The 22,578-nt window shown below is 43.4% G+C and overlaps 1 protein-coding gene across 4 annotated transcripts in view; it reads right to left on the reverse strand.

Annotated features, from left to right (window-relative positions):
- DDX59 (DEAD-box helicase 59) overlaps positions 1-11,925 on the reverse strand; it is a 70,155-nt gene extending 58,230 nt beyond the window's left edge. For 3 of the 4 annotated variants that reach the window (XR_010186790.1, XM_063940140.1, XM_063940141.1), the window contains exons 1-3: positions 10,344-11,925; positions 8,816-8,983; positions 7,285-7,374 (exon numbers count right to left, since the gene is read on the reverse strand). Coding sequence is in view for 3 of the 4 variants with exons in the window: in XM_063940140.1 (XP_063796210.1) it covers positions 7,285-7,374; positions 8,816-8,983; positions 10,344-11,696 (1,611 nt within the window). In the remaining variant the exon portion in view is untranslated. The remainder of the gene's footprint in view (positions 1-7,284; positions 7,375-8,815; positions 8,984-10,343) is intronic. The other variant, XM_063940139.1, reaches the window with a different exon arrangement.
- Between the last annotated feature and the right edge of the window lie 10,653 nt (positions 11,926-22,578).

Raw genomic sequence — 22,578 nt, forward strand, 5'->3', positions numbered from 1 at the left:
AATTTTTTGAAATGAGAAGAGAGAGCATGTGTGTCAAGACCCTTTTTTATATTCCTGCAGTGCTCACCAATTCTCACTTTGAGAGCCCTGGAGGTACGGCCTATATAAAACAGGTGACAGGTACATTCAATACAGTAAATTACATTACTCGTATTGCAAGTGATAAAATCTTTAACAGATACATTATTTCCATTAATACGGATATTTTCTAACTTCTTTGTGCCATCACTTGTAATTTCCCTACATCCAACACACATTCCGCATCGATGAAAACCCTTAGTGATAATTCTTGATTCACGTTTTATTGGCGGTAGATAGCTATTCACTAGCATGTTTTTTATATTGGGTGCTTTTCTATAAATAAAAGTAGGATGTTCTGGGATAATCTCCCCCAAGACTGGATCCTTTTTTAGGATATTCCAGTTCTTTCTAATTGACTTCTCCAAACTTCTGAATTGGGAATTGTAACTTGTAATGAATGCCCATTCAAATCTATTATTTTTTTCAGTTTGTTTGGGGGGCTTCTTGGCTAACAATTCCTTTCTATTTGTTTCTTTCGCCTTTTGTACCGCCATCTCCACTATCTCTTCTTTATACCCACACTCTATAAACCTTGCTTTTAGTTCACATGCTTGCTGGTTGAAAATGTTTTCATCCGTACAATTTCTTTTTATGCGTTTGAACTGTCCATGCGGAATAGAGTTCAACCAGTTGGCGTGATGACAACTGGTGTATTCGATGTATGACCTTGAATCAGTGGGTTTTGTGAATGTTTTTGTATGCAGCTGTTCGTTCTCTACAAATATAGTGATGTCTAAAAAATCAATCGCCAACTTATTGACATTAAAACTAAATTCAATGTTTAAAAGATTTGTATTGAGATAAGTGCAAAAAAGGTTCAAGCTTTCACCATCTCCCCTCCATATAAAAAAGACATCGTCTATAAAACGTCTCCAGGACACCAGGTTCGCTCCGAATGGGTTGTTATTCCAAATGCAATCCTCCTCCCATTGACCCATGAATATATTGGCGTAACTCGGAGCGAACCTGGTGCCCATGGCCGTGCCTACCTTCTGTACATAAAAATTCCCATTAAATGTAAAAAAATTGTTGGTTAAAATGAACCAGATTCCTTCCTTAATAAAATTCTGAACCTGTCCCTCTAAAGTGCTTTTGCTTAAATATTTATTGACGGCATCTAATCCAGATTGATGGTTAATAATAGAATAAAGAGATTTTACATCTGCTGTCACTAGTGTCATATTCTCTTCCCACTGAATCGTGGATAGAAAAGATAAAAAGTCCTTTGTGTCCTTCAGATGTGAGATGTTCTGTAGAACCAGGGGTTGGAGAAAGTAATCTATATACTCGGACAGATTAGCTGTCACAGAGTCGATCCCAGACACTATTGGTCTGCCAGGGGGATCGGTAGCATTCTTATGGACCTTAGGGAGCAAATATAACGCTGGCGTTACCGGCTTTGAAATTAATAAAAATTTTATTTCTCTCTCCTCAAGGACTCCTAAATCCTCATATTTTTTTATCAAAAGTTGTAATTCTGAAGTAGTTTTATCAGTTGGATCGGATTTTAATTTGGTATAGGTAGTTCTGTCATTCACATGATCTTCTACTTTTTTCACATACCAGCCTTTATGCATTACAACCACCCCTCCGCCTTTATCGGCCGGTTTAATGACCAGCTCTGAATTCATTTTAAGGTCCTTCAGTGCAGACCTTTCCTTAAACGTCAAGTTCGATCTTATCCCTGATGGTTTAATCTCTCTCAAATCTCCCTTAATTAGTTCACAAAAAGTTTCAATAAACGTCCCTTTGACATGAGCAGGGAAAAAAATGGATCTAGGTTTAAACGGTGTCCTACCTATTTCTTCATCTATCCCCATATTATCATTCTCTTTGCTCAGAAAGAATTTTTTAATGCATAACTTCCGCTCAAATTTAGAAATGTCTATAAATGTCTCAAACTTGTTTATAGTAGTAGCCGGAGCATATTTTAGTCCTTTTTCCAAGACACTGCTCTCTTCCCTTGTGAGTGTGTGTGAACTTATATTAAATATTTTTTATCCCATTATGTTGTTATCTATGTATTAAATTAGACATACTACACATGGGAATTTCATTCTGTTTTTTATATGCTGGACTGATGACGCTGTCTGAAATCTTGGAACAATAAGAAGATTGATGCATATGAGGAATGTATATTCTATGATTGTTTTCACGAATTGAGTGAATATCACATATGGTGGAGGTGGCGCCTGGTATAGTGGGTTTATAACCTTAACCTTTTGTTCAGAATTTCACGAGTGTATTGGAGGGACACTCACTATTGATCCATTTAACTAGGCTGCCCATTGGTTTTTGCGCTTAAGATCAAACACCATCAGGCTTTTATATACACGGTGTTCTATTTCTCTCCTTCTGTTTGGCGATTGATTATTTGCTGCATACCATGTTTAAATATAGAGATCAAAGGAAGAATATCCTAGAGAATCTGTTTAAAGATGAAGGAGAACGGATTGAACTCCTTGATGTTAGTTTAGAAACTATAATGCGAAGATTGGAAAATACTTTATTGAAGGAAAATAAAATCTGGTGGGAAATGGTTACTCTAGAAAAATATTTAACACATGAACTAATCCCACGGGGACTTAGAATTAATAAGAAACCCTCCTTTGAAACAGCCTCAGATTCTTTCAAGGATGAATGGGAAAGAGTAATTAGCGAATGCTCTTTCTCACTAATGAATCTCATCATCAATGAAAGAAGGAGAGAACTTTCACATTTGGATGATGAGATTAAAAAATGTGAAGATTTGATTGTCCCATTCGCAGATCTGGCAGATTACAAAACTTTAGAAGAGAAAATAGAGATAAACATCAAGAAAAATGAAAAAGCTCTAGTTGAAAGGAAAATAAAAAAGTTCATACGGGATAAGAGAGAGTTAGAAGGGGAAGAATTAAAAGAATCCCCTAGAGAAATGGAAACTCAAATTAATATTAAACACACGGAAAAAAACGAGGTTAGAAATAAAAGACAAAATTGGAGGGGGAGCAGCCCACGAAATATCACATACAAAACTGAATATGGGAGGGGGGGACAAGAGAGATATAGAGATTTCCCTCAAGGACATGATAGATATATACAAAGGAATCAGGATATAGATAGAGATAGATTTGGATATAGAGAACAAAGAAACTATAGATGGAGAAGGGAAAGAGACGGGGATCGGAATCATGCAAAGAATAAGGAAAGGGATCAATTTTATGAAGATAGAGAATGGAGACAGACACAGAGAAGGAGGGATTATTCCCCTGTAGAAACCAAAAATAGGTTTGAGGCGTTCAACAATAGGGAAGATACCCCACGTTTTTTAGGGAGAGACAGGATTGGAGACGGAAATAAAACGTAGAACACACAGAGGAAAAAGGGGTGGAATTATAAAAAAACGGAAAAATATAAAAAAGAGGAGAAACATCGCTAGAAAAAAAGAGACCTAGGGAGGATAAAGAGGTGGAACAAAGGGCTCTAACTCAGGTTGAGACCGCAAAGGGAGTGAAAATATTTAACATAAGTTCACACACACTCACAAGGGAAGAGAGCAGTGTCTTGGAAAAAGGACTAAAATATGCTCCGGCTACTACTATAAACAAGTTTGAGACATTTATAGACATTTCTAAATTTGAGCGGAAGTTATGCATTAAAAAATTCTTTCTGAGCAAAGAGAATGATAATATGGGGATAGATGAAGAAATAGGTAGGACACCGTTTAAACCTAGATCCATTTTTTTCCCTGCTCATGTCAAAGGGACGTTTATTGAAACTTTTTGTGAACTAATTAAGGGAGATTTGAGAGAGATTAAACCATCAGGGATAAGATCGAACTTGACGTTTAAGGAAAGGTCTGCACTGAAGGACCTTAAAATGAATTCAGAGCTGGTCATTAAACCGGCCGATAAAGGCGGAGGGGTGGTTGTAATGGATAAAGGCTGGTATGTGAAAAAAGTAGAAGATCATGTGAATGACAGAACTACCTATACCAAATTAAAATCCGATCCAACTGATAAAACTACTTCAGAATTACAACTTTTGATAAAAAAATATGAAGATTTAGGAGTCCTTGAGGAGAGAGAAATAAAAATTTTATTAATTTCAAAGCCGGTAACGCCAGCGTTATATTTGCTCCCTAAGGTCCATAAGAATGCTACCGATCCCCCTGGCAGACCAATAGTGTCTGGGATCGACTCTGTGACAGCTAATCTGTCCGAGTATATAGATTACTTTCTCCAACCCCTGGTTCTACAGAACATCTCACATCTGAAGGACACAAAGGACTTTTTATCTTTTCTATCCACGATTCAGTGGGAAGAGAATATGACACTAGTGACAGCAGATGTAAAATCTCTTTATTCTATTATTAACCATCAATCTGGATTAGATGCCGTCAATAAATATTTAAGCAAAAGCACTTTAGAGGGACAGGTTCAGAATTTTATTAAGGAAGGAATCTGGTTCATTTTAACCAACAATTTTTTTACATTTAATGGGAATTTTTATGTACAGAAGGTAGGCACGGCCATGGGCACCAGGTTCGCTCCGAGTTACGCCAATATATTCATGGGTCAATGGGAGGAGGATTGCATTTGGAATAACAACCCATTCGGAGCGAACCTGGTGTCCTGGAGACGTTTTATAGACGATGTCTTTTTTATATGGAGGGGAGATGGTGAAAGCTTGAACCTTTTTTGCACTTATCTCAATACAAATCTTTTAAACATTGAATTTAGTTTTAATGTCAATAAGTTGGCGATTGATTTTTTAGACATCACTATATTTGTAGAGAACGAACAGCTGCATACAAAAACATTCACAAAACCCACTGATTCAAGGTCATACATCGAATACACCAGTTGTCATCACGCCAACTGGTTGAACTCTATTCCGCATGGACAGTTCAAACGCATAAAAAGAAATTGTACGGATGAAAACATTTTCAACCAGCAAGCATGTGAACTAAAAGCAAGGTTTATAGAGTGTGGGTATAAAGAAGAGATAGTGGAGATGGCGGTACAAAAGGCGAAAGAAACAAATAGAAAGGAATTGTTAGCCAAGAAGCCCCCCAAACAAACTGAAAAAAATAATAGATTTGAATGGGCATTCATTACAAGTTACAATTCCCAATTCAGAAGTTTGGAGAAGTCAATTAGAAAGAACTGGAATATCCTAAAAAAGGATCCAGTCTTGGGGGAGATTATCCCAGAACATCCTACTTTTATTTATAGAAAAGCACCCAATATAAAAAACATGCTAGTGAATAGCTATCTACCGCCAATAAAACGTGAATCAAGAATTATCACTAAGGGTTTTCATCGATGCGGAATGTGTGTTGGATGTAGGGAAATTACAAGTGATGGCACAAAGAAGTTAGAAAATATCCGTATTAATGGAAATAATGTATCTGTTAAAGATTTTATCACTTGCAATACGAGTAATGTAATTTACTGTATTGAATGTACCTGTCACCTGTTTTATATAGGCCGTACCTCCAGGGCTCTCAAAGTGAGAATTGGTGAGCACTGCAGGAATATAAAAAAGGGTCTTGACACACATGCTCTCTCTTCTCATTTCAAAAAATTCCATAAGTGCTCCACGCGGCATATTGTTAGATTTGCAGGATTAAATTTGGCGAAATGTAATCATCGCCAGCGAGATATTGCCTCAAATTTAGCTAAGAGGGAAATGAAACTCATTTATGATTGTAATACACTGGAACCTCATGGTTTAAATAACAATTTCGAACTTAAATGGTTTTTATAAATTGTATATTTTTATATTTCATTATTAAATTCTTGAGTTTTAATTGTTAAAACACATAATGATGAGAAGATTGTGTCGTTTTTATTAAGGGTTTTAAATACGTGTTTTTGTTTACATCCAGTTCCAGCACTTCCGATGGACATTAGAATTTAGGGGAAGTGCGTGGATAAGACAGGAGACAACATTTCCGGGAGCATACGCGGCTGGACACACGTGGTTAGGTGCAGTAGGCGGCTCCATGAATGACGTAGTTCCGGAGAATAAGACAGGAGCCGCAACCACACTTCCGGTAGGAGGTAAGGGCGGAAGGACGACCGCCGGATACAGTGGGCGGAAGTAGAAATGACGGAACTTCCGGAAAACGGGAGACGGCAAGAGCGGGAAATGGACGTCACCAAGCGAAGGATCTGATTGGATGGGACTAGTTTAAAAGGGACTTTTGGACAATGCCACAACACACTGCCTTGAAAAAGACCCGGATGAAACGCGTTGGCTATACGAGTGTTGTGGACCCTAGAATTCCAGATGTGCCTTGAGAGCATCGAGCGGTAACCAGTAATACATCCGAAGCATATCTACCCGGGTGGATTGGCTCTGAATGATATAATAACATCTGTTTGAGAACTGTTTTTCCATCAGTTCTCCACGGTACTTGGTAATTGTTTTAGCTCTCGGGGGACAATACACTGGAATTGTAGAGGGATTCTGTTTGTTTGCATGTTTTTATCCCATTATGTTGTTATCTATGTATTAAATTAGACATACTACACATGGGAATTTCATTCTGTTTTTTATATGCTGGACTGATGACGCTGTCTGAAATCTTGGAACAATAAGAAGATTGATGCATATGAGGAATGTATATTCTATGATTGTTTTCACGAATTGAGTGAATATCACATATGGTGGAGGTGGCGCCTGGTATAGTGGGTTTATAACCTTAACCTTTTGTTCAGAATTTCACGAGTGTATTGGAGGGACACTCACTATTGATCCATTTAACTAGGCTGCCCATTGGTTTTTGCGCTTAAGATCAAACACCATCAGGCTTTTATATACATAGTATCACTGATCAGGTTGTCCCCATTGTTGAGTGTAGAGGAGTACTGGCCCAAGCCCAATCCTGCCACTGATCCCGCCCCCAACAGCGCTGCATATAAATAGTTTTCACCATTGAATACTTTTGATGCAATGGTTAGCCATCATATGATGGTTGGCTTCCGATGTGCATCCCTACAACAGACCACCCTTGAAAAAGGAATTGAAACGTGTTCTGTTTGTCCTTTCAGGCTACAGCATTTCCCATCCAATTACTAATGGTACTTGGAATGCTTTTACATTAATACATTGTTCCCGACAATATTCTTAAGGTGCTGAAGGGAAGGAGTAACTGGAGCAACACTAGCTAGAAGTAGTAAAAAAATCTACAAAACAAATGACATTGATACTTACCTCATCAACTATTAGGATCTTCAGTTCACCAAGGTTGACAGAACTCTGTTTAATTATTTCTAAGAGTCGTCCAGGGGTTGCGATAATAATCTGATAGCAATGAAATGAAAAAAATAAATAAATAAAAACCAGAATGCAAATATATATTATACATAAAATGCAATATTTATATATATCTACAGTGTTACGTGGGGAGGTTATTGTGCTTGTGGCCAGACCATAACCAAAGGATAAACCTGAACAGACAAAGGGGAGGTCATAACTGATTTGATCCAAGGTGTACTTGCAAACAAATTTCCCAATATAAGGCATACCAGGGACGTGCGGTGAGCTAAATAGCTCGAGGTACTGGCTAGCACCAGAGCCAGATTTACATGCAATATATAAGCCAAAACGTACATCTGGGCATTATACACAGGTGCAGCAGTAGAAACTCCTGGAAATTTGGTGAGTTTTGATCAGAAATGAGCGGAAAAGTTAGCCAGGTGAGGTACTGCCTCACCTGCCATAGACTTTTTACTCCAGAGTTTTAGCTATAAAAATTATTAGAATAATGCAAAGAAGATATTTCAAACATATTCTTTTTTTCATATACTTTATACAGTCAAACCTCTGGCACAAACGTTAGTATGACAAGAAAGGCTCTGCCTCACCCCACCGCACGTCACTGAGGCATACAGTACATAAGCTAAAAAGATTTTGTGAGGTTTTGAGATACGTAGTTTCTAAGTGATGTAAGTTCACATCTTCTCAGTTATAGATTGTGATTGTTTATTATTTAAATACCACAGGACTGATGTATACTTCTGATTCAAAAGGTATGAGACTCTGTGCCTGATTCAGAGATGGATGCTTTGTACACAGCGGCTGTGCAGTAATATGCTAATGCCACAGGAGGAGTCTTGTGTAAATAGACGCTTCCTGCCTGCTTCTGTGATCCGCTTTTGTGTCCAAAGACGCAACATTGTATTATCTGCGTGAACTGCGGCCATCTGGGGAACCATCAGGTTACTCAGGCTGGCCTGAGTTTTCACGCAGTCGAGGTCAGTGAAGCTGAATCCAAGGATGCGGCCAATGGCCTTGGTACGCTCAGAAAATAAAGCCAACACGCTCCCATTTTTTCTTTTAAACGTTGTCCAATGCCACCCCTTCCCTTCCCCCAAACGGAAGCAGCATGTGATAAGTACAGAGCCTGCGTGGATCACCTAACATCGGAGATATACATAAATGAGCAGGCTTGCATACATCTCTGAATTAGACCCTGTAACAGTAATAAAACACACAATATACTAAAAACAAACAGAATTATAGTGAACATTTAAAAAAAAAAAAAATAACAAACTCAGCTGAACTTGCCGCCTCCCTCCACTTTGCTTAAAAAAATAAATAAAAATCAAGATAATGATATACTAAAAACAATAGAAAATTACATCAATGAGAAGATGAGTGACTAGTTTGATTAAAAAGAGTGCACATTTAGTCATTTCATTACATCACCAAGTGATATAACCGCAGAGATCTGTAAAATCACCTGCACACTTTGCTTCAACCTGTGCAGCTGGGGTGGTAATGGCATTCCCCCTACAAGAAGGGCTGTCTTCATTTGGGGTATCTTGAACATCAGCTCTTGCGCCTGTCTCTCGATCTGCACAGCGAGCTCTCTTGTGGGTGTGAGAATTAAAGCTGCCGGGGAATCCTTCTAAAAAGACAAAGGTAAATTCAGAGTAACTTTCACTGGAGATATTCCGCCTGTATTGCACTACATAACAAGAGTAATTCATTGGGAGACCATTATTTATGTTCACTTCCTCCTTAGGCGGTAAGCAGAAATGTGAGAAAAGTCCGGCTTTTCGCACATTTCCCTTATTGCGTCCAATACTTTAACCGCTTTGTGCATCTAAACCCAGTGTATTTGAACGTGACGTGCGAAAAGCAATGGGCACCAAGCACTGAAACTAACAATTGAGTAGCACCCTGTCTAAAGTGACGGACGATTAGGCTTGTTAGGTCTGTTAAAACTATTAAATAGCCCCAAAATAAACCAAGTCAATTGCTTTTTATTTTCTAACCAGTACTGATTGGTTTACTGTGCACCAGCTTCAATAAATGTCTCTCATAACTTAGAACAAAATAAAATGAATCACTTATTGTGAAAGCAATATGAATTTGTAGACCTCCTTGTCTAGTAAAACAAGTTATTTCCCATCTCTTCAACAAATATTATTTAATCGTTCAAATATTATGTAATCATTAACATTATCTGCAGATTTTAATCATTTGAGTTTAAAGGTTTTAACAATTCATCACTACTCCGTGCCAAAATCAATGACCAATACGTAACAGTGCCAGTAGTCATCCTCCATACCTTTTACTGAAATTATAATTGAAGTATAAATATAATCTAAAATGGGAGACTTTTCCGAAGCTGACCAGAATACCCATTCAAAATCCCGGGATTTTGCACATAAACGCGCATCAACCCAGGATTTTCGTATGTCTGAAAGGCACCAACCCGGAACGTGTTCCCGGGTCCCCAACCCTGCAACTGACCTGGGCTTTTACCGGGTCTTTCTTCCCAGGTTGGGAGTTTGCTCGCTGGCCGCATGTAAACTGTTTTAATTGGCCAGGAAGGGCCACCTGATGCTTGCTGATTACATCATCAGCCGGAGAGGGACAGACGCCACACAGGGACTGTCATACTGTTTATCATGTTTCATCCCCCTCTTTGCATGACCTCATTATTGTGTGCCTGAAAACAGTCCCCTTAAAATGATGACGCTGCCTTCAAAACTGGAAAAACCAGCTTATGTCTGAAAGGGGCCAAACCGGGAATTTCCAGAGACTGTGGAGTAGTGTGAAAGGGGGTCTTGAACAAAAACCCGGGTTTTTGCTGAAGAGAAAATCCTGGGTCTGAGCAGGAAAATTCCCAGGTGATATGTCTGAAAAGAGTATAAGACACACCAGTATACAGAAGGCATCACCGCAATCATATCAAATACTAAGAAAATAAATAAATAACATTGGCAAGCGACTTGCTTTAGCTCATTCACTTAGATTACCTGTTCCATACACCTGATAATAGCTGGGAGAAGGAAAGCAGCAGTTTTCCCAGAGCCTGTGTCTGCACTTGCCAGTATATCCCTTTCCATCAGTCCTACGGGGATCATCTGCATTTGGATAGGAGTTGGAACGTCATATCCAGCCCTTTTCAAGTTTACATTGAGAGCTGGAGGAAAGCCGCAGTGTTCAAACTCTATAATTGGTCTGCACACCTCACTTCCTTGCACAGACAATCCAAGCTGATGTCTTAGATGGTCAATCTGATCCTGCGCCAGCTGGGCAATAAAGTCATGTTCTGTGTAGATGTATGGTACATCAGGGAAGGGAGGCAGAGAAGATGGAGACTCTGCATTCTGGGAGTGATATGGAGCTGGTGTCAGTGCTATGGGAAATGGATTAGATAATGGCGATTGTTCTGCGGCTGCATTTTCTGCAGTTATAGTTTCTAAAAACAAGGACTCAGGAGTTACAGAGGTGCTTTGAGAGTTTGTTATCCCTGTACACTGCAAGATATCCCTGGCTTTACACTCTAAACTGCACACATCATGCTCTGTCTGGTCACATATATACTCTCCATATCGACCACAGACAACACAGACAGGTTCCCCGAGGAGGGGCCAACGCTGAACTTTGCTGAAAGATTTGATGGGTTCATCTTCCAAGACAGGAGAGGTGGATGAGGTCATTGATTGGGAAGAAGATGCAGATATTGGGAGAGGTAATAGATGGGAGACAGGTGATGAAAGAGAGTCAGGAGAGGATGCCGAAGCGGAGAGATGGGCTGAAGGACTCAAATCTGTCAAGAGAGGGACAGATGCTGAAATGTGTAACATACTAGAACTAGATGTAAATAGACCGGTGCCACCAGAGACAGAGGTTAGCACTGGTGCAGGCGGTAGGAGGTCTGGTGATACATGGACATCACAGAGGATGGGTACTGTAAGATGGGCAGGTGCTGATACAGGTGATGTACTGAAGGGAGTAGTCGGTAACTTGGTACAACCAGAGACAGATGTAGCAGAATTGGGGTCTGATGATAAGACAGGGTCAACTAGGGGGCTGGGCACTGGAGAGGGGGCAGATGCTGGAACATGTGATGGACTGGAGCATGATGCTGACAGACTGGTACCAGCAGAAGCAGATGTTAGCACTGGTGCAGGAGATGAGGACAGATGGGGAGTGTGGGCGGGCTGTGACACACTGGCGGCGGCAGCTGCAGCAGCAGCAGCAGGGGGAGAGTGGTCAAGTAACGGAGACCGGGCTGTGGAAATAACAGTCTCTGCAGGTGTTCGTCTCTTGCCCCCGGGCTTCTCGTTCTCATGTCGCCTCTTCACTGCTCTCGGTACAAACATCGTCACAACGAGGCCGCCGGTAACGCGCACTCACTGTGCACCGGGGAACGCCACATCTGTCAGTCAGCCATACTCTCTGCTGAATCTCCGGCCCAATCACATAACGCCGGGCGCAGACATGCCAACAACAGCCGCTATTTTTCCGGCGCACACTGATGACGTAGGTATTCCAGGCTTAGAGGAACTATCCCGCTGGCCTAGCTCCTCCCCCTTGCGTCGTAACTCCTCCCCCTTACGGAAAAGGTCCCTTAGCCCACTTGATTCTAGCATCTACCTTCCGGCAATTTATGTTAGCGTCTAGTTCCCGGTCTCCGGTCTGGTGGTCAATGTATACTTATTCAGTTGTGCTGATTTAATTTTTTTTTTTTAATTCAAATAAAACCCAGTAATCATCTGGTATAAGATGCAGGAGCCAGACTATTAACCAACCAGCCCCATTCCAGCTACTTACACCCATTCTCTACTTACTTCACTGGCTGCTTGTGAGATGGCTCACTGACTGATAGGCCCTACACACTGGGCGATCTGACGGCAAGATATGAACGATCTCGTTCATTAATGAACGAGATACTGTTCATATCGTGCAGTGTGGAGGCAACAGCGATGAACGATACGCGGCCCCGCGCTCGTTCATCGCTGGTGCCCCGTCGCTTATGCATGCAGGCCAATATGGACGATCTCGTCCATATTTGCCTGCACTTCTATGGAGCCGGGTGACGGGAGGAGTGAAGAAACTTCACTTCCCCCGTCACTGCTCCCCCGCCGCCGGGTCGGCCGTATCCGCTGTCGGGCAGCTCGGCGGCGGATCGGTCAATGTGTAGGGCCCTTTACAGTGTCCTAGATCAGACCTTGCCAAAACGTAGATTGCGATCTACCAGTAGCTTGCGGGGCTTCCATCAATATAGATGGCTGCCAGCTTAACAAAAATAAACTTCTGATGGTTTCTGGGGCCTCAGAAGCCTAGTTCCCAGTTTGTGCTGTGCATAGGTGGCATCATGTCACCAGCTCGCTGTGGGGGACTTGGAAAATGTGTCAAAAGTTCTAGTATCAGCTGGCAATGAGACATACAGTTACATATTGTGCAGTCACACTGCCAGCTCCCTGCAGCCCGCAACTGCTACTGGAGAGATATCTGCCAAGAGTAGAAATCTAGCAGCTAGGGTTGCGCGATGTGGTAAGTTGGGATATGCATTGCAGGAAAGTGCTGGGCTAGAGAGGAGTCTTACCCACTCCGCTCTGCCAGCCTCTTTCGTGCTGATAGTCACACGCCTTTCCCATGGCCAGCTCTTCAGTGCTGATCCCCTGTATCACTGCAGCCAGAAGCCTTTGGGCGGCCGTACTTCACGCAAATGCAGTCTCTGCTGCCTGTCTGCAGCTGCAATGCAGGGTTTTATCAAACCACGCCCTATGGTATATCCAAGATGCTTCACTTCAACCATCCTCAAACAATATTTCTCTTACGTCCTAGAGGATACCGGGGTACATATTAGTACCATGGGGGTATGGACGGGTCCGCTAGGAGCCATGGACACTTTAAGAAATTGATAGTGTGGACTGGCTCTTCCCTCTATGCCCCTCCTACCAGACTCAGTTTAGAAAATGTGCCTGAAGGTGCCGGTCATGCTTGGGAAGCTCCTGAATCGTTTTCTGCATTTTTTTTTTTTTTTTTGGTTTTCAGTCAGGTCTGGCTGACACCAGACTGCCTACTTCGTGGGACTTAGGGGGGAGAACGGCCCAACCTCTTGAAGGGTTAATGTCCCGTTCCCCGCTGATAGGACACTGAGCTCCTGAGGGTCCTATTCGCAAGCCCTACCACGGCGAGCGTACAGACCTGCAGCACGCTGCCACCCCTAACAGAGCCAGAAGTAAGAAGAGTGGTGAGTAGCTGGCCGGCGTCCCGGTTAGCGGGTCGCCGGCTCTAATGGCTGCACATGGGGTAGGAGCGCAGTGCTGACAAGCAGTCTGCAGCTCCAGGCTTAGAGGCATACAGGGGGCTGTATGTTCCGCTGTGAGGGGAGAGCTGAAGCCACAACAAACATATACCCACACTGGCAGCAATTCTACAGGGGTTTTAACCCACTGTAGAACGGAACTTACCTCAGCCAGTATAAAAAAAGCGCGTGCCATTAAGGGGGCAGGGCTTCACTATGAGCGGACCCAGCATCTCACCAGCGCCATTTTCCCTCTGCAGCTATACACAGGCAGACTGGCAGGGAAGCGCAGCTCCTCCACAAGGACTCCAGAGCACCTCAGCAGTACCAAGGGGTCATAGCAAAGGGGGGGGGGGGAGCAATATATGGTGTACTAAACCCTATTAAGGGTACTTAGTTTGCGACCCAGCTGAACTTGTACTTTAGCTATAGGGGCGCTGTGTGGCTGGCTCCATTATACTCCGTGTCTCCCTTAAGGGTTAACTGTGTTTTACCCTATTTTCCTATGTGTATGTCTGTGTATTTTCTTTCACATTTATTATGTCAAAGGAGTGTGTATCATGCACATCAGAGTGTTTTTCTCAATCTGGGGGATCACTGCCATGTACTCAGGATAGTACACATTCTCAGGCTAGTGGATCTGAACCAGTATGGTTAGATTCATTAAAAGGGATGATTTCAAATATTTAGAATAATTGATCTCAAAATGAGAAAGAGACGCAATACTTAAGGCAATCTGTTGATGACCTGATGAATGGAGATTCAGTAGTTATTACAGCGTCTCAGACCCCTGCCATTTATTTATTAACAGTTTCTTATATAGCGCAGCAAATTCCGTTGCGCTTTACAATTGGAAATAATGATATAACAAACTGGGTGATTTCAAACAGTCATAGAGGTAGGAAGGCCCTTCTCGCAAGCTTACAATCTATAGGTCCATATATAGTCCACAGAAGCGTACTCTGGCCCAAATCATGCAGGCTGATACCGATGATGATGATGTATCAGACCCAGAGGAGGGTGAGGTGGACTCGGGAGGGGGGGATGCAGCTTTATCACAGGGAATACATGCCCTGATAGAAGCTTTTAGAGATGTCCTGCACATCCCTGACAAAGTGATAGAGGAAGATGAGAAATCCTTATGTAGAAAAGCAATCCTCAGCTACTTTCCCTGCATCTAAATTCCCCATTTGAAGCAACTTGGGTAAATCCTGACAAGTTTCAGATCCCAAAACGGTTACTCACATCCTTCCCGTTTCCTCAGGATGATAGGAAAAAATGGGAAAACCCACCGATAGTTGACGCATCGGTTTCTAGGCTGTCACGTAAGATAGTTTTACCTGTTCCTGGGGCAGCTTCCTTGAATGATGTTGCAGACCGCAAGATTGAGACCACTCTCAAATCTCTGTACACAACTGCAGGGTGGCCCAGAGACCCACTATAGCTTGTGCGTGGATTTCTAGGGCCATTGCAAAATGGTCAGGTATTCTAATTGACGGGTTAGATTACTTATCCAGGGGGGAGATAATTTTACTCCTACAACATATACAGGATTCTTCTAACTTTATGGTGGAGGCCATAAAGGAAATTGGTTTACTCAATGCACACACCACTGCCATGGCAGTGTCAGCACGCAGGGGCTTGTGGCTATGCCAGTGGACTGCGGACGCGGATTCCAGCAAAGGCATGGAAAGCCTACCTTTCACAGGTGAAGCCCTTTTTGGACATGAACTGTATACGTGGATATTCAAGGATTCGGCAGGTTAGTCTACATACCTTCCTTCCGCAACTCCCCCGACTAGGAAATCCTACACTGCTCCAACTCTGGAGTCCTTTCGGACAACGAAATTTAAAAACAAGACCAAAGGTTCTTCTACGGCCTTCAAAGGCAATAGAGGTAAACCCAGAAAACCAGCAACTGCAGATTCACAGAAACAGAACCCCGGTACTGCTTCCTCTAAGCCTTCAGCATGACGGTGGACCGCACTTCCTAGAAGACAGGCAGGTGGGAGCCCGTTTGAGATTCTTCAGTCACATATGGGCAACGTCATGCCAGGATCCCTGGGTCAAAGATCTTATAGTCCAGGCCTACAGACCGGAGTTTCAGGAACTCTCACTTCACAGATTCTTCAAATCAGGCTTACCAGCTTCTCAAGAAGCAAGTATGACTTTACAGGAAGCAATTCTGAAACTGGTACAGACTCAGGTCATTGTTCCATTTCCACTTCAGCTGCAAAACCAGGGTTATTATTCCAACCTGATGGTAGTTCCGAAACCGGACTGTTCGGTAAGGCCCATTTTGTACCTCAAGTCGTTGAACCTGTACTTACGGGTGTTCAAGTTCAAGATAGAGTCTCTGAGAGCGGTGATCTCAGGTCTGGAGGAGGGAGAATTCTTGGTGTCTCTGGATATCAAGGATGCGTACCTTCATATTCCGATTTGGCCGCCTCATCAGGCTTATCTAAGGTTTGCATTAGAGGACTTTCACTACCAGTTCCAGGCCCTGCCATTTGGCCTCTCTACGGCACCGAGGGTGTTCACCAAGGTAATGGCAGAGATGGTGTTTCTCCTCTGCAAACAGGGAGTGGACGATCTGCTGATAATGGCACCATCCAGGGAGAAGGTTGTTAGTCAACATTGCCCTCTCAACCTGGATACTCCTGGATCACGGGTCGATTTTGAACCTACCAAATCTCATCTGGAACCAACATGGAGGCTTCCGTTCCTGGGGATGATATTGGATACGGAGGCGCAGAAGGTATTCCATCCATTGGAAAAGGCATTGGTGATCCAGTCGATGGTGCGGGATGTTCTAAGACAAACCCAGACATCGGTGCATCTATGCATTCGCCTTCTGGGAAAGATGGTTCCTGCTGACGAGGCGCTGCAGTATGGAAGGTTTCCCGCAAGGCCCTTCCAGCTGAATCTGTTGGACAAATGGTCCGGATCACATCTTCACATGCACCAGAGGATCCGTCTGTCACCAAAGGCCAGGATTTCTCTTCTGTGGTGGCTTTAGACTTCTCATCTGACCGAGAGCCGAAGGCTCGGGATTCAAAATTGGATTCTGCTAACCACAGACACAAGCCTCAGAGGTTGGGGAGCAGTCACCCAGGGGGAACAGTTCCAAGGAAAATGGTCAATTCAGGAAGTAATTCTTCCAATCAACATTCTGGAACTAAGGGCTATATACAACGCCCTTCTACAGGCATCGCATCACCTTCAAGATCAAGCCATTTAGGTTCAGTCAGACAATGTGACGGCAGTAATGTACATAAACCGACAAGGCGGAACAAAGAGCAGGGCAGCAATGGCAGAGGTAACAAGGATTCTCCTCTGGGCAGAAAGACACGCTGTGGCATTGTCTGCAATCTTCATTCCAGGAGTAGACAACTGGGAAGCAGACTTCCTCATCAGGCACGACCTCCACCCAGGAGAGTGGGGCCTTCACCCGGAGGTTTTCGGGTGCTTGACACGTCGATGGGAAATGCCACAAATCGACATGATGGCCTCCCGTCTCAACAAGAAGCTCAAGCGGTTTTGTTCCAGGTCGAGGGACCCACAAGCAGTGGCGGTGGATGCTCTGGTGACTCATGGGTCTACCAGATGGTGTAGGTGTTTCCACCACTCCCATTGATCCCCAAAATTCTCAAAAGAATAAAAAGAGAAAAGGTTCAAGCAATTCTCATTGCTCCAGACTGGCCAAAAAGGGACTGACATGCGGATCTACTGGAGATGCTCCTAGAGGACCCGTGGCCTCTACCACCTTGCGAGGACCTTCTCCAACAGGGGCCATTCGTCTATCAAGACTTACCACGGCTACTGTTGACAGCATGGAGGTTGAGCGTCAAATTCTTGCCCGAAAAGGGATCCCGGATAGGGTTATTCCAACCCTGATCCAAGCCAGAAAGGGGGGTAACGTCTAAACATTACTACCGTATTTGGAAAAAATACGTCTCTTGGTATGAGTACAGGAAATTTCCTGTGGTGGAATTTCAACTGGGACGTTTTCTCCTTTTTCTGCAGTCAGGTGTGGATGTGGTCCTACGTTTGGGCTCCATAAGTCCAGATTTTGGCCTTATCCATTTTCTTCCAGAAACAATTGGCTTCTCTCCCTGAGGTTCAGACATTTTTGAAGGGGTCTCTGCACATCCAACCGCCCTTCGTGCCTCCTATCTTGGGATCTCAACGTGGTGTTGCAGTTCCTGCAATCGGAATGGTTTGAGCCTTTACAGGACGTTGACGTCAAGTTTCTTACGTGGAAGGCCGTCACGCTGTTGTCCTTGGCTTCTGCGAGGCGTGTGTCGGAACTGGGGGCGTTGTCTCACAAAAGCCCCTATATTATTTTTCATGAAGATACGGCTGAACTCAGAACTCGTCAGCAATTTCTTCCAAAGGTGGTGTCTGCATTTCATATCAACCAACCTATTGTTAGTTCTGGTGGTTACTGACACCTCTGCTACTTCAAAGTCCTTGGATGTTGTGAGGGCTTTGAAGATCTATGTGAAGCGGACAGCTCATCACAGAAAATCTGACTCGCTGTTTGCTCTCTATGATCCCAATAAAATTGGGTGTCCTGCTTCAAAGCAGACAATTGCATGCTGGATCAGGCTTACTATCCAGCATGCTTATTCCACGGCAGGTTTGCCGTGTCCAAAATCTGTACAGGCCTACTCTACTAGATCGGTGGCTTCTTCCTGGGTGGCTGCCTGGGGTGTCTCGGCTTTACAGCTCTGCCAAGCAGCTACTTGGTCAGGTTCGAACAAGTTTGCTAAGTTCTACAGGTTCAATACTTTGGCCTCTGAGGACCTTCAGTTTGGTCAATCAGTTCTGCAGTAACCTCAGCACTCTCCCACCCGGTTTGGGAGCTTTGGTACATCGCCATGGTACTAATGTGGACCTGGACCCCAGTATCCTGTAGGACGTAAGAGGAAATAGGATTTTAATTACCTACCGGTAAATCCTTTTCTTGTAGTCTGTAGAGGATACTGGGCGCCCGCCCAGTGCTTCTTTTCTTCCTGCACTGTTACTTGGTTAAGTATTGTTGGTTCAGCGGTTGCTGTTCCTGGTTTAAAGTTTGGTTAGCTTGGCTTTCCTCTAGTTTGTGTGTTCTGGTTCGGAATCTCACGACTATCCTTTTATATCCTCTCAAAGTATGTCCGTCTCCTCGGGCACAGTTTCCTAGACTGAGTCTGGTAGGAGGGGCATAGAGGGAGGAGCCAGCCCACACTATCAATTTCTTAAAGTGCCCCTGGCTCCTAGTGGACCCGTCTTTACCCCCATGGTACTAATGTGGACCCCAGTATCCTCTAGGGCAGTGATTTTCAACCTTTTTTTACTCGCGGCACACCGAACAATATTTTAAAATTGCCAAGGCGCACCATCAGTTCCCCACAGAAAAATACAAAAAACACACATTGGCCCTCATAGTAAAAAAAAATCCACACATACATTGGCCTACACAGAAAAAACAATCACATTATTCCTCACATAAATCATATTGCTCCCTACATAAATCCTATTTATTTATTTATTTATTAACAGTTTCTTATATAGCGCAGCATATTCCGTTGCTCCCCACATGAATTATTCACATTGTTTTCCCCATAAATCCATAAATCCTTATTCTCCCCACATAAATCCTATTGTTCCCCACAGGAGAAAAAAAATAGCAAATATTAGCCCCTACTGGTCAGCTGTCCTCCTCCCTGTCCCTCAGTGGCGGGGATTGTTCATAGTGAAGTGCTGCGAATACTGAGCAGTGGGCGGTCAGGCAGATGTGGATGTGGGTGGGCAAGGAAAGCTGCAGGAACTGGAAGATGTGTGTGCAGGTGGGTGGGCTGGCTGGGTGGTGAGAAGCGGCGGCCGTGACCTATGATATCACAATGCCGAGTCTTCAAGGCATACGTCATGGCCGGAGCGCGACTGATCCTCTAAGAAGAGCCCGGGCCAACAGTTCACTCTGATGGTGCAGGAAGCTGCTCTGGCTCCGCGGCACACCTTGCAACTGGTCGCGGCACACTAGTGTGCCACGGCACACTGGTTGAAAAAGCCTGCTGTAGGGGCTACGAGAAAATGATTTACCGTTAGGTAATTAAAATCCTATTTTCTCTTTCATACATAGGGGATACTGGGGAATGCTTATTACAATGGGGGTATAGATGGGTCCGCTGGAGCCGGTGCACTCTAAGATATCTTCAACTGACTGTGTGCTGGCTCCTCCCCTCTATGCTGCCTCCCACAGCTCAGTTTAGAAAAATGTGCCCTCAGAGCTGCTCCAGTATTTTTCTTCATATCTATTTTAAACTTTATTATTTTCAGACAGGGTAGCTGGCAACTACCTGTCTGCTTCGTGGGACTTAGGGGGGGACCCGTGCAGACCTAATAGAGAGGTACGGCCCCGGGTCACCAGCTGACAGGACATCTGTCCTGAAGGTACTTCTACCATAGTCAGATTGAGGACTAGCGCTGAGACCCGCAGCCTGCCGCCACCCCTAACAGAGCTGAAGATAAGAAGATTGGTGAGTAAAAACCGGGGCCCCAAATAGTGGGGTTACCGGTTCAGACGGCGGCAAAGACGCAGACTGGTCACACTGCTCTGCATAAAGAGAGCTACTGTGACCAGCAAAGTGCAAAACTGGCTATTTCAGCCTGTTAGAGTGAGGGAGCACTGCTTTCAGCAATATATATCAGTAGCTGCCAGTATAACTAATAAGTGAGCAGAGGACAGCACACAGTGGGCGCCATCTCACCCCGCTGGTACAGATAGGCAGTGTGGCTGCATTAACACCACAGCCTGAGCGGACCTCACAAATCCAAGACTGTCATAACGGGGGGATAAATGTGGGGAAGCGGTTAACATTAAAACCGGATCATTGCTAGTGGATTCTGGAATAATTCTGAGTCCCAATAAATATGTGGAAAAAGAGAGAACAAAACAATGTGTAGAAATGCTTTACATCTGTTTTATTTTCTATAGCCCACTAGACTCAGGGAGGGAAAGGATGGTAATCTGCAACGTGTACCCCAACTCACAATGGAGTGCCCCCAGATGTGTATATAGCGGTTTCTTTACAATAGGACCACATGTGACCTCCACCAGGAAATGTGTAGAGAAGAATGCGTACCCTACTATGAGGAGGGAGATGTCAAACCACAAAAGGTTTCTTTGATCTTGTTAAGTTGTATATACGGTAGTTCCTCTTTATCCTCTGTCTCCAATCCTTTTATCAGGAATTCTCAGTTCTAATGAATATATGGGAAAGAGGTAACAAACAATGTGTAGAAATGTCTTATAGCTATTTGATTCTATATAGCCCACTGGACCCAAAGGAAATAGATAATGATGGTTATGTAAAGCGTACCCCAACTCACAATGGAGTACCCCAAGATGTGTATATAGCGGTATCTTTTCAACAGGACCACGTGCGACCTCCACCAGGAAGGTGGAGGTCGCACGTGGTGGAGGCCGTGGTGGAGGTCGCACGTGGTCCTGTTGAAAAGATACTGTTTGTTACCTCTTTTCCATATATTCATTGGAACTGAGAATTCCTGATAAAAGGATTGGAGACAGAGGATAAAGAGGAACTACCGTATATACAACTTAACATGATCAAAGAAACCTTTTGTGGTTTGACATCTCCCTCCTCATAGTAGGGTACGCATTCTTCTCTACACATTTCCTGGTGGAGGTCACATGTGGTCCCATTGTAAAGAAACCGCTATATACACATCTGGGGGCGCTCCATTGTGAGCTGGGGTACGCGTTGCAGATTACCATCATTTCCCTCCCTGAGTCTAGTGGGCTATAGAAAATAAAACGGATGTAAAGCATTTCTACACATTGTTTTGTTCTCTCTTTTTCCACATATTTATTGGGACTGAGTACTTCTGATTAGAAATAAAAATACTGGGGCAGTGGACGAAGGAAACTTATCGTGTACACAACAAACCAGGAACGTAAATCTCAGATTTCATTTTCTGTTATTGGGCGCTTATACAAGTATTTCCTCCTGTCAATTTTTCTGTGCATATAATTTGTGGGTGTGGTGACACCTGTTAGGGAGTATTTATACTTTAAAGCAGCCTTTTTGCGCACATCTCCAAAACACCGCTGTTTCTGTTTTGAATTCAGGAATAATTCTGCCTAGCTAAGGTCTTCATTAACAAAACACACAGTGGGGTATATTTACTAAGCTGCCGATTTTGACCGATTTGGTGTTTTTTGTTCAAAGTGTCATCTCGGGAACTTACTAAACTCAAATCTCGGCAGTGATGAGGGCATTCGTATTTTTTTTACGGCTGTGCAGTAAAAATACGAATGAATACACCATCGGTCAAACGCGGCTGTTTAGGTATAGAACTCGGTAATTTACTATGCATTCGTATTTGAAATCTCTACCGTGAAAATGCATTTGCGGCCGTCCGTGAAAAAACACAAATCGTAAAAAAAGCCTAAAAAAAAGTAGACCTGCTTTTGAGAAGCGTGTTTACATGTGTTTCCAATGGTGGTTATGGCTGCTACTCTTGGCTCCTTACTCCATTGGCCCAACCTGATTCTCCTGCTGAACACAATTATAATAATGCACATAAGTCCACGCGGAATGTGATAGAAAGATGTTTTGGGGTGCGGAAATCTAGGTTTCGGTGTCTGGATAAGTCTGCAGGGCTTTTGTTGTATAGTCCCTCAAAGGTGACTAGGATTGTGTTCTGCTGCTGTTTTCTTCATAACATGTGTTTGCGCCAACATCTGCCACATGTTGTTGATGAAGAAAACAGTCAGCAAGTAGGTGAGTTAGAAACATCTGGCGACAGTGTGAGTACAGATGTAGGGAGGCAGGTAAGGCAAGAAGTGATTGTGCGTTATTTTAACGGTAAGTATTATTTAGTCATAAATAACCTTGCCTAACCACTATTATAAAATGTTTTATAGGTCTTAATTCTGTTTGTTT

This window comes from Pseudophryne corroboree, chromosome 9 (genome assembly GCF_028390025.1).
Source record: "Pseudophryne corroboree isolate aPseCor3 chromosome 9, aPseCor3.hap2, whole genome shotgun sequence".
In the NCBI taxonomy this organism is placed as follows: Eukaryota; Metazoa; Chordata; class Amphibia; order Anura; family Myobatrachidae; genus Pseudophryne; species Pseudophryne corroboree.